The following is a 13,250-nucleotide window of genomic DNA, read 5'->3' on the forward strand; positions in this document are numbered from 1 at the left end:
GATTCGTCTCATCTGGACAATTTCATGCAATCCGTGGTTGGACTATTATATTTTAATATACGCATTTTAATCTGCACTTGTAGCATAATTACAAGAAAATTCTTCAGAAGTCAAACGATTAATGTGCACAGTATATCCTTATCAAAAAGCTAGGTTCGTAGAACTTTTCAAGAAGACTTAAACCTAGAGATCTTTTTCATTTTACTGGAAGAAAAAAGTTCATTTAGTTAATCTGAGAGTTCCTGAAAAGTATTTTAAAGATAATTCTTTAATTGACTTTTGATTTAGTGATAGAGATAAATGTATCCTTGTGTCAGAAAAATTTCAGCCAAGTTTTTTTTTTAGCCTCTTTGTTCCACAAATATCTCATTTTCAAAAATTTTCCAGAGCTGGTTGAAGCTCAACATAGAATAATCAGTGCTTATTTTTGGTGAATTTGTTTTGCATTCATTTTTTAGCGATCATTTTAGTTAGTAGCAATATTTACAATTCTATGTTTCGCAATTATTTTTTCGTTCTTGTTATAAACTATGGAGCAGCATCAAACTAGAAAAAAATTTCCCAAATTTTATTTTCTATTTGTGTTTGTGTAAGTGCGCACGTGTTTTTTTTTTTTTTTTTGTTTTTTTTGCCTGTTACTTATTACCTTGTATTCAATGGGTTCGCCAACTTCTTTTGGAGTTAGGAAGGGGTTCGCAAGGGGGAAAGGTTGGGAACCGCTGTTTTAGAGCAAGTATTCATTCATTTGGGTGGTTCATAAAATAAAAATAAAAAATTAAAAAAAAAAAAAAATGTGCTTAAGTCCACGCCATCCCCTATTTTTTAAAAGAATGAGGGGTGGCCCGTTTTCTGGGAGAAATATTTCTTTACAAGTATTTTTGAACTACCCTGCTGTTCTTTCACTGGTTGTGGACTCCCTTAGTATTCCCTCTCTCATTCATGTGTAAGAGCATGAGTACAAGGTCCTAATTTTCAGATTATTATGAAGAAATGGAATTTTAAAATCATTTTAAATGTGTTATTATGTAAAAACAATATTGAATGGATCAACTAAATACTGTATATATGGGAATGTCGGGCAAAGTGAATGGGAGATTTGTCATATTGAAATTTTCATTATGCAATATTTTATGCTATGTATGTAGACACATTTCAAAATCTTAAGCTCTAAATGTAAAAATGGTTAAATAGCGTTCTGAAGTAAATTATATCCCTTTAATTTTTTTTAAATCCTTTTTTCGGTGTAAAACTTTGTAATGTTTTTTTTTTTTTTTTTTTTTTCCTTTTTTGTTTTTACAGTAATTCAGCTGTGGCAGCAAAGTTTTCTGAGCGATTTCAAAACATGTCCTTGTTGGCGATGCTAAGCCAGTTCTCTTTACCCATTTCCCTAAGTGTATTAGACAGCCCAATGAAGACTTCTTATCAGCAAGTAAATGCATTTACTTGTTTAAATTACTGGTAAAACTTAAACAAAAAAAATTTCTCAAAAATACTTCAAAGCTTGTTGTTAAGCTTTTTTAATATTGGTCAAAATATGTTAAAGTGTTTATTTATTTATTTTTTAATTTCTAGGCTCGGCAAGTACAAATGGTCATATGGATGCTGCAGCATCGTCTTTTGACGCAACTACATACTTATGTATACCTCATTCCCTCTGATAGAACATCAGTGCAACATGCAGAATATTCAAGTGGTCAGAACAGAACTCAAAAATCAGAACAATCTGTTGAATTTGGAAGCTCTTGTGAGTTTTATTTACTCTACCTCCCCCCCCCCCCTTCCCTACACAAAGATGGATCAAAAAAAATTTCAAGGAGGGGCGATTGTTTTTTTTTTTTTTACCCTACCTCTTCGTACTACATGTCTGATTTACACCTGCTGAGGGGGGGGGAGGTGAAACATTTTTATTTAAAACAACTAAAATAGAGATTTAGCCAAGGAGGTTCAACACCTATTTATTTTATTTTCTGTTGATAGAGGTCAGGGCCGATCCTAGCAGGTGTGCAGAGTGTGCACCGCACAAGGGCGGCCAAAGCAAGGGGCGGCCGCAGGCCGCATCATGTAGTTCTTATAAGCAAGAAAAATTCCTCAAGAATTTCTCACAAGAAAACTTATAATTAGTCGAATAAATATGCTGAATTTTAAATGTTCAATTATCAGAGTAAGTGTCGGTTTCCCGGCAGTATAGCATAGTTTAAGAAAAATAGAATGTTTGGGAACATTGTGTTGGTTCATTGTCCATTAGTATTTTCTCTTTACACACATGCTTCATTTGGTTGCAAAGTTTGTGACAGAACCGGTAATCAGGCATGGATACAGGGGAGGAGAAATGGCCCCCTTCTGAAGCATGAAAGGGTGCCTTCTAAAATGAGCACCGAGGGCGGCCATTAATGTTTACCCCCCAAGCTTTTATAGACCTAAACAATGAAGACATATTTTATTTATATAGAAAAAAAAGCTATACTGATTAGACACTCTCGCAAGCATTTCAAACAACAAATTCTGTGTTCAACAATCGTGGTTGCATGGAAAGAAAGTGGAAAATTGCGACAACTCTGAGAGTCAAACATATATGAATGACGAACTAGAATTTTGTAATTTCCCCCCCCTTTACGGAATTTTTTTCTAATTATAATCCCGAATGAACTGCCCGATTTCAAATCAGGTAGGAGGACAGGGCTCTTCCCCCGGGTAGCAAATTTAAACGAAGCTCCTAAACGAAGATCAAAAAGGATGCCATGACTCCTTTACGAGACTAAAGAAGGCTTAAAATTGCATTTCTAGGACTTTAATTTCGGAAAATTTTGCTGGTTGAACCACTGATCTTAAGTCTCTGATTCCCAATTAAAATTATTTATTAAGGCTTTGATTCACCCCTTCCACCTTAATTTAATCAAACATAGCCTAAAAATGTTGACTTCAAAATCCAAAATGTTTTTAGAAGACAGCCCTTCCTACTGTCCTCAAAAATTGCTTAATGACATTTTTCGGATTTCTTTTTCGAAATTTTTGCGATGGACTTTTTGCGATTACTAACAAAGACAGTCTCAATTAGCGTCTTTAGAGAGGCCCCTAATCCCTACCCCTCTCACTTAATTTATTGAAAAACAAAGTAAAGTTGCGTTTTTCAAACACCAGTTTCAAGAACTTTCGGGGAAGGACCCCGGATCCCCCTTTTCTCCAAAGCAATATCACTATACCTCAAAATTTCGTTTAGACAGTTCCGTGGAGCCACAGAACCCTTCCTGCCTACACTGTTAAAAAAAACCCGAAAGTTCAGGTAGTTTTCTGACTGATTTTAACAGAATATTTCCGTAATAGCTTCAAAACGTATTTTTTCCTTAGAAAAACGGAAATATCACGAAAGAAAATAACGAAAACAGAATTTTTCCATTTTTAGGGTTGCCGCTGTGTTGTACTTTGTTAGTATTCTGATTAGCCTTCAAGTTATGATAAATGTCACTTTTTGATTATGCTTATTAAATCGCACTGTTACATGTTGTTAATTAAAAGCTTATTTAGAATAACATCTCACATGTCGTAGACAAAATAGAAAGCTTGCTATTTCCTGTCTGGAGAGTAATATACTCGTATGTCGAAATTGTTTTTACCCCTTTGGACTTAGTAGGTTTGGAAAAAATGTTCGCGCCATTTTCAGACAGGCCAGATGTGTTTTGATCCCCCTGGTGATTTGTTGCGTATTTTACTGAGTCAGTATTAGAATATTATTGCGGTGTACTATTTTTTTGCTCATTACTTCGGACAATTCTATTCGTTAGTCATATTGTGTGTTCTAGCGGTGAGAATAGTTTTAAGATCTCGTGTTACCCATTTAAAATAAAGGCTATTTATTGGATTACTTGTATCCAGATGCAATTTAGATACTTAAATTTAGCACCGCTAGTCACATGTAAGTATTGTTGAATATCTTTGTATATGTTAATATACAAACGTATTTTTCTTGTTAATATGCATTTGATAGAATTCCGATGGTAGCTGATTTAGAATTTATAGAACTATTATAAAGTTATTGTTTTTGCTCTAACGCATTGCATTCTTTTGAAAGTCATTAAAACATTAAATGCCAACATTTCGTATCAACCGGAGATTATCGTGGTGTGCGAGCAAGACAGAAAAAAATCACTCAGTTTTTTTTTGACTGATTGAAAGTAAACATTTTAAATCTCTAAATAAAACTATTTTTTGCTGTTATATTTTTTGCGAAAAGGTATAGTAGATTGTTAATCTTTGAAAATACGATTAAAATTTTGACAAGAATAAGTTTTCTTGACTACTTAGAAATCTGGAAACATTCATTACTCCTTTCGGGATTTCATTTATAATAATAAATATAAATTACTTAATTTATTTTATTAGGATCTCATCCAACAACTTATTTGAGATTATTGCAAGTTTCTTGTAAAAACATTTCGGGTAAAACGAACTGATTGATATATTTACCCTAAGTATAATGATTATGCACTAAAAATTATGTTGCTATTCCAATGAGTGAAAAATGCGGAAATCACCGGGGGGGGGGGGTATACATCATCTGAGCCAAAAATTCTTCACGTGTATGTCAATGATTCTGCTTTTAAACACAGTAAATCGGTATACTCTCCAATCAGGTATATTATTCCATGATAAAGTGAACCGGGTTTTAGTGGTATTTTATTTGACTCATTCTTCAAATAAAAATATTCTATTTTTCATGTATGCTTTTCCATGCCACCCCAGACAATGTACGACGAAGAGAATATCGAACAGTATCAGCAGGGACAATTGGTGTCATATTCAAATCCATCAATTTTTCTGCTAGTACTATTTGATTAATTTGATTCATCTGAAGGTGTATGGTAGGTAAGTTATCAAGCAAAATTTTCACTTAAAATATATTTTAGTAATAAATACAAATTAAAAAAATAATAGTTTTTGAATGGTCATCTATTTTTCTATTGTACATATATCATTTTAAAGATAGAATAGAAAAACGAGAATGAAATTTCAGTAAAATATGTGAAAATGAAAAACGAAAAAATAGCGCAACGAAAAATCAAGAACCGAAAGTTCTGTAAAGACACAGAAAATTTAAAAACGGAAAAAGAGATGAACGGGAAATTTAAAAACGGAAAAATAGATCAACGGAAAGAAGAGAAATGGAATTTTCGTTAAATCACGGAAAATTTATAAATTGATGAACAGAACTAAACGGAGAAATGAGAAATGGAACTTCTGTTAAGTCACGGAAAATAATTTAACGGAAACGTAATATTTATGGCAACTTTGCTGCTGGTACTTTATCCGTTATTTTCAGGAAATTTTTTTAACAGTGTAAACTAGCCTGAAATTGACTTCAGTTTCAAAAAAATAGTTCGTGAGGACACACTGAACCCCCGTCCGCTTTTAGTCCCATCGTTATCAAACAATGCCTAAATTACGTTTTTGGGACTTCAATTTCTAAAAAATTCCGGAGGAGAACTGCTTGGCATATGTAACTTTCTACCGCACTAGGGCATAACCACCAGTCGTCAAGGTAAGGTGGAAAAAATTCTATAGTTGTATTTTTCCGATATTAATATCGAAGAGCATCCGTAAAGATCCGCCAAAGCTTCCCAGTTTCGTTAACGTCACCAAAGATAGTATAAAATAGCGCTTTTTGAAACATCCGCTTGGGAGTCCCAAAACCCTTCCTTCTAAAAGAAATAACCTGTAATAGATTTTAGTTCTGAAAAATATTTCGGTTCGGAATATTTTCATGTTTCCCCTATTGTTTTCAAATACAGCCAAAAATGGGTTTTTTAAACAATTGCGCCGAGAAATTACCGGAAGAAAGCCGCTAGATCCCCTACCGTCACCAAAGACAGCCTAAATTTGCGAACTTCAATTTCGAAAACTTTCGATGGGAGACGATTGAATCTCCCTCACTCTAGCAAGGTCAACAAAGGTAACCCAAAATTGCGTGTTTAAAACTTCAGTTTCGGAAAATTTTCGGGAAGAGCGCCGATCCTTCCTATGCTACGGTCACAAAAATAGCTTCAAACTGATTTAAATTTTGAAAGAATTTTAGGAAAGAACTCCAACATTACTATCACCTGAAGTTTCGAAAAAATTCCTAAAATTGCGATATTTGACGTCAATTTCGAAAATTTCTCCATGCACCTTGAATATACCCGACTCTTTTGTCCTTGCAACCGAACGCAACCAAAGATTAACTAAAACTATTTTTCATACGCCAATTTCGATAATTTTCTCGGAGCAATCCCCCCCCCCCCCCCCCCCCCCCGCTTCCGTTCTTCCTCTGATGTCACCGAAGACAGATTATAAAATGCGTTTTTAAGACTAGTAAATTTCGGTATCTATTACTTTCTTCAAAGATATAATTGTACCTAAGGAGTGTCTTATTATAAAACTTTTCTTCCTTTTTACAAATTCAACATTCTTCTGTTTTTTTTTCCTCACTCCTTTTTAAATTATAACTTGATACAGAAATTTGAAGAAAGATTTATATAGACATTTTAAAGATTAGTCAAAATATGCAAATTACTCTTGAGGGGCGGCACATCAGGTCTTTGCACACGGGCGGCCGACACCCTAGGATCGGCCCTGATAGAGGTATTCTAAAAGCATGTTTTAAAAGTTCAATTTTGTAATATTTCCAAACCCCCTCCCTATAACATCATCGAAAGTCGTCGGAAATTGCGTTTTTGGAACTTTAGTTTCCAAAAGTTACTGAAAGAAAGTCATTGAATCCATTCCTTCCCCTAGCACTACCTGAGATGTCTACAATCTCGTCTGTAAGACTTAAATCTTGAAAAATGCCGGGGGAAGGCTTCTGAATTCTTTGTCCTAGCATTTCCAAAGAGTTTCTGGGAGAGAGATTCAAACTCGATTCCTTTCTTTAATGTCACGTCATCAAGGGAACCCTTATCCTTATTCCCTTATATCTGTCAATGCACACACAACATTTTTTTAATGTCCGGTATTTGCTTCAGAAATGTATGTTTTGTAAAGCGCAAAATTAGGGAAAATTTTGAATCGCCAGTGGCCAATTGTAATGATCTCATTAGTAGCCACTCTTTTTTACTAAGAGGCTAAACTATATATATTTTTTGATTCTTTGAATAATAATCCTAAATGCAACAGTTTATGTAAGTAATCTATTTTTAATAGATCATTTCATACAAATGGACTTTTGTTTTTTTTTTTACAAATGATTTTACTGATAACTTAATTCTTTTTATACTCAAGGTCATTTATTTAGGTGGCCATTGACACAAATTTTTAAGACGCCATTTTTTACTTTATCCCACAGTGGATGGTGGCGACCCCTAATTTCGCCCTTTATTGTTTTACCATCTAAAAAATTTATTTTTATATCCTCTTTTTTTGTTTTCCCTCTAGAAAGCTCGTTTATTACATGCGGTATGAAGCTGTAGCTGCAAAAATAGGTATCTCCTATTCCAATTTTTTTGCAAATTTGTTTTTTAGTTTTTTCATTTCAATACTTATGTAGATCAATGAATAAGAGAGTCAGAGAGTTTCAAAATGATTCCTCAATGGTTTAAACAAAACCTGAAAAGTTTTGCTCATACTTTTTTTTTTGGCGACTTTTGTTTGGATATACCTACTTTTGCAGCTATATGCTTCACATGGTATATTCAAGGTTTCAATAATGTGATTGAATTACACTTAATTTATGTGATTATAAAATTCATTCCATCTTTAAAGTCCAGCCTTCTTATATGAAAAAAATTCTTGAATTTGTTTTTAATGGTCAATTTTTAAGTAAATGTTAAATGTTTTAAAATATAAATAATAAAATAATGTTTTAAAATATCACTATAGATCAGAGTGAGGATTCCCTTTTAAGTCCATCTCACTCCAAAGCGTCAAGTATATCAGATGAGGAAGATTTGTCACTGAGGGAGCAGGACTGTATGCGTCTCGAAAATCTTACCCCTTCGGAAAGACAAAGTATATTGAGAGATGCTGTCAATAATAAGGACGACCAAAAAACTTTCATCAGGTTTGTATTGATTGCTGTGAAACCTTAATTTTGCATTTCACAAGGGACTGGGTTAAAAAGACGCAAAATAAGGGAAATGCATTGAAAGCAAAAATCAAATGGAAAAAACTAAAGATAGTAATGGCGACTCTTTTAAGAAATATAATATCTTTATATTATGAAAAGAACATTATAATATATATATATATATATATATATATATATATATATATATATATATATATATATATATATATATATATATATATATATATACCATTTTATATCATTTTAACACATTTAGTTGTAAACTCGGACACTTAAAGTGAAAATAATCCGTAATAATGGAGTCCATAAAATAACTGGATGGAGCAGTAGCATTTCTGTTTTCATAGATTTACTTTCAACAGCATGGATTGACTTTAAAAAAGCACAAAAAGAAACATATTACTTATTTTAGAACAGTTTTTTTCCCCCTTTCCAGGGAAAAGGTAAAATGTGGGAAATTCATAAATAACAGGTGAAATCAAAATTTCAGATTTCAGGTTGCTTTTCTATTGTTTAATTGAATAAAGTTGATTTTATTATTATTTCTTTGCAATGCAAACTGATTAAGCCTTGCTTTATGTTCATTTCCTTAAAATAGTTTTTGTTTAAATTTGTTCTTAAAATGTTAAATAAAATTGAATTGTACTTATACACCCTTTTCTGTGCATGCAACTCTTCACATATACAATGGCTTTTTGATGGCTTGACAAGAGCTTTTAGGGAAAAAATGATATTGTTGATTCATTTTAGCACATTGCAGTAGCAGCGCACAATTAATTTATGTTTACTCTAAAGATTTCTGTGAAAATGGATCAATAAACAATTTTATTCACCTGTCATGTTTAAAAAATTAGAAGCAGCTGAGAACTAAAATTTTAGCTATTTCACATACTTGTAAAACTATAGATACCTACCCATGGTGCATACTTTTAAAAAACTTTGAAAAGTGCTTGATACAAAAAGTTTCATTTTCAAGTGCTTGAAAAATGTTAAAATGTGTCTTTAGTCCTTGAATATTGTGATTTATTTTTGAAAAGATACATTCAAAAAACTAGTCAAAAAAATTTTGGGGTGTTCTGTTTTTATTTGAATACTCCAAAAATCAGATTTTTTTTTTTTTCAAAAAAATTTGGATGTTTTGGAAAATTTTTTTCTAAAACCCAGCTTTAAATTTAGTGCATTGAAGGAATTACCTTATTTAAGACTTTTGCTTGACTAAATTTCAGCAATTAATTGCTCATTTAACAAAATTTTATATTTGGAGACTTGCCAACATCTGGCTTGTCCATGTAGTGTTTGAGATTTCAATTATTTTGCATCTTGTAAATTTTTCAATTTTTTCGAAATCAAAAGCTATTTTGACTAATAACCTAAAATCTGTTTTTCTAGTTTAGTTACTTTTTTTTTTATATATTTGAGTTATAAAATAATTGACCACAGCAATCAGTGCTGTTATTTGCCGAAGCTGCAGCTTCAAATATTGCACTCTGTAATCGCATTTGATTATAAAAGATGTTTTAGGTGCCAAACTTTTGTGTGCATTAAGAACTAAACATCGGGACAAACAGCTTACAAGCACCGGAAAAATGTTTCATCACATGTTTTCTGATAGTGCAATCAGAGTAAATTTTAAAAGGAATTTTGAAGTTAGTTTTGAATATCTTTAAAATACTTGTTGCACTACACTAATCTTTAATATTATGCTTTTATTGTTATTTTAGGTTCATGATTGTCTATCCAATCCTTACTGCCCACACGATTAAAGATTAATTTTGAAGCTTTTATTGTGTGTAGCATAAAAGATTTTGACTATTGCTAAAACTTTTGAATGAACTGGAACCAAACTAATACTTATCATTTTATTATTGCAAAAAAGTTCATGTTTTTAAATAGTACTACCTAGGGCTTTGAAAAGGCTCAGTTTATCCTTCAAGCATATTTCCAGTTTTGTATACACGTTGTGTACTACAGCAGTTAACTTCAAAAGTGTAACATTTCATGTGAATGAAGTGTCCGTAATGCAAATTAGTTATTGTATTTACAATTAAATATTATTAAGCATTTTGAACTTGAGATCTTCTTTTCTTCTAGATTATCTCCATATTTTCGTGGGCGTCATCATCTTGAAGAAATTATGTACTGTGAAAACATTTGGCGTTCTTGTCTTTTATCTCTGCTGGATAAATTTAGAAATATTTTAATCACATGTCAGTTTGAAGATGCTGCTGTTTCTGCTTTAAATAAGCGTTTGTGATATTTTTTCCATGTTATTGTCTTCTTACTAATAAATTATTCATAACAATCATGCTATACATTACTTTGTATATTTTATGTTTTTACATACCTTTGAAAATTCAAAAATATGTTAATAAAATAAAATTTCTTCATATTATCATTCTTACTTGGTTTATCTCAACCAATAATAAAGGAGAAAGTTTGGTGGCTATCTGTGACGAGTATAGGACCAAGATCGTTCGGGTAATTTTTATGAAATTTGGCGCAATATTAGTTTGAAGCCGGGTATGTACGTATCAAAGTATTTATTTGATTTTATTCTTTTCTATTCTGATTTTAAGCTCGCTTTTCACATAAATTGAATAATATTGGGGGGGGAGGGGGATAGAAATACTTCATGCACATTTTCAAGTTATACACGTCATTTGTAAGCTTAGAATTTTCTGCATAAGATATCTTTACGAGCAATAAGGAGAGCTGTAAGAATAATTTTAAGAAAATCGAAATCCAAGGCTTACCTTAAACAATTCTAAATGATTGAACTCTAGAATATAGTCAAAAATTAAAGCTAAATGGAATTAATTTTTAAAACAAAAATTAATTTTTTGCTAAGTTACCATGGTTATGTCTTTTAGTATCTTTGTTTGTTTCATTACTTTTTCTGAATATTTTAAAAACTTTATTTTTTGCAATCAAAACACTTTTGTTTTCTTGAAAAGGAATTAAATTTAAGTATTTTAAGTGTCAAAAGTTATCTGCTTTTTTTTCTGTGTTTATGGAATTATGTCCAGTAAATTATTAAAATATTGCTATTGCAACATTCTCTCTATAGTGTTAATTTTGAAAAAATTGCTTATTTTACATATTAAGCAAGGAAGGAAAACCTCCTTCCTCTTTCAAAATATTTCTAATGCTTTTACTGGTTTCTGGAAACAAAATTGCATTTTTTTTCTTTTGTCTGTCTTTTATACTTTTATTGAATAATAATTAACTTAAAATAAAAATTGAAAATTTTTTAATTGTTACCATATCGGTTCATTACAACTAATTCTGATTTAAAATCTTACCATTTTCTTTTGGATAATAAAAGCATTTTAATTTAAGGTAATTCCAGGAAAAAATGTTTACTTTTTCTGTTGTTCGGAGTTTATGATTTTGTTTTTGATTTATTAATTGGATGTTATTATATCAAATGTTACATTTTACGTATAACCAAACAGTTCTAACGAATTTTTATTCAATAAACAAAACAAACGTTTTTGAAGTTAAGTTATGCTACTTTTGGCTCAATAAAGGTAAAATTTCAACTTACATTGTAAACAAAATCAGGGAAGTAATGAGATGGCAGTGATGTCAAAAGTGGGAGAGCATTATATGGCAACTTAGAGATATAATTGCAAAAAAAATTTTTTTTTTTCAATTTATATTACGCATACTATGTAGTAACTAATTTTTAAAATTACAATTTTAAAGTCTACCGTTTGCCATTTCATACGCCCAGACAGCAGAGACAAATCTACTGAAGTGGCTAAAAGTGATGTAATAGTTGCTTAACTTCTGTACGCATTAAAAACTCAAAAATCATGGCTTGTGTACAGCAAACAAGCATTGGGAAAATATTTTATATGTTTCTTGGTAGTGCCATCACAGTAAAATTTTAAAATGAATTTTGAAATGTTTTAAATTACTTGACTATACATTAGTCTCTCTCTCTCTCTTTTTTTTTTTTTTTTTTGTATTTTTAGTTATTTTAGGTCAGTTCAATTTGACCCTTATTGCCCACTACTAAAGATTGATTTTGAAGCTTTTGTCTACTGCTAAAATTCGTATATCAACTAAAACTGAACACTTATTATTTTACTATAGTGAAACCTCTCTGAGCGGCCACCCCTCCGTTCTACAAAATTTCGCCGTTGAGAGGGGGTGGTCGCTAGAAAGGGTTTTTGTTATTTTTGTTACAGTCGCAATATAACTCAAAAAAACACAATATAAGCAAGTCTAATACATAGGAAGAAGTTTGAGACCGTTCTAAAAAGGAAATAGTATGTAATTTAATTGTTTGCATTTTTCGAAGAAAGGATAGAATTTGTAACTTAAGTTTTAATTTTTCAACAATTGTTTTCAAAATCGAATTCAAAATGTTTTTCAATTCAAAATGACAAATTGCTCTAACCAATTTATTTGTTAGGCATCTGAATTTCCGATGACTTTTTTTATTATCCCCAAAATCACTTCAGTTGAAAGTTTAGTTTACTCATGATTACAAAACGTATTAGTAAATTGATTGTCAGAGGCCGAATTAGTGTCTGAAAGGCGTAAAAATGTATTTGCTCCAAAAACGTTAATAATACACACTGAGAATTGATTTGTTAATTCAAACCAATCCTAAACCAATATTAGATTTGATTGAAAAACTCTTATTTTTGCTCACTCGTTAACCAGAAAATGTTTCTCTCAGTCGGCAGTGTAATTATCAAAGCTCTCCATTACTGTTTCGTGCTGGAAAGAATTCAAAATTGTATACCCTCAATTCTCTCGCCGATTTTCCGCGTTTATCATTTCTCAGAATTTCAATACGTAGTTCGAGATTCATAAAATGATCTTCGACACTGTTGTTTGCAACCCAGATTACACATACACAGTACACACTGACCCAGGGCCTGATTACCGCACAGGCCACTTGGGCCCCATTATGCCTAGCATTACAACTATTCAAAAGATACATGCATTTTTCAAGTAATAATTGAAAAATAATGACTTTTAAGTTAGAAGAGAACTTTCTTAAAGGAGAATTTTTATTAATTCTGCCAGTAGCGAGTTTACCGTATCACAATCATGAGGTGCCCCGAAGGGGACTTATGAATGCACAGGATAAATGATTTACATAGTTCTGTGATTGACAAAGGCAGCCACAAAAAATGCATTTGGACCAGGTTATCGAGTATTCAGGGGGCCCCGAAAT

The 13,250-nt window shown here is 31.7% G+C and overlaps 1 protein-coding gene across 1 annotated transcript in view; it reads left to right on the plus strand.

Moving 5' to 3' along the window:
- LOC129228578 (GATOR complex protein NPRL3-like) overlaps positions 1 to 10,385 on the plus strand; it is a 48,524-nt gene extending 38,139 nt beyond the window's left edge. Inside the window, exons 15-18 of the mRNA XM_054863260.1 lie at positions 1,300 to 1,429; positions 1,573 to 1,744; positions 7,846 to 8,026; positions 10,145 to 10,385. Coding sequence (XP_054719235.1) covers positions 1,300 to 1,429; positions 1,573 to 1,744; positions 7,846 to 8,026; positions 10,145 to 10,307 — 646 coding nt within the window. The 3' untranslated portion in view covers positions 10,308 to 10,385. The remainder of the gene's footprint in view (positions 1 to 1,299; positions 1,430 to 1,572; positions 1,745 to 7,845; positions 8,027 to 10,144) is intronic.
- Positions 10,386 to 13,250: the final 2,865 nt, after the last annotated feature.

This window comes from Uloborus diversus, chromosome 8 (genome assembly GCF_026930045.1).
Source record: "Uloborus diversus isolate 005 chromosome 8, Udiv.v.3.1, whole genome shotgun sequence".
In the NCBI taxonomy this organism is placed as follows: domain Eukaryota; kingdom Metazoa; phylum Arthropoda; class Arachnida; order Araneae; family Uloboridae; genus Uloborus; species Uloborus diversus.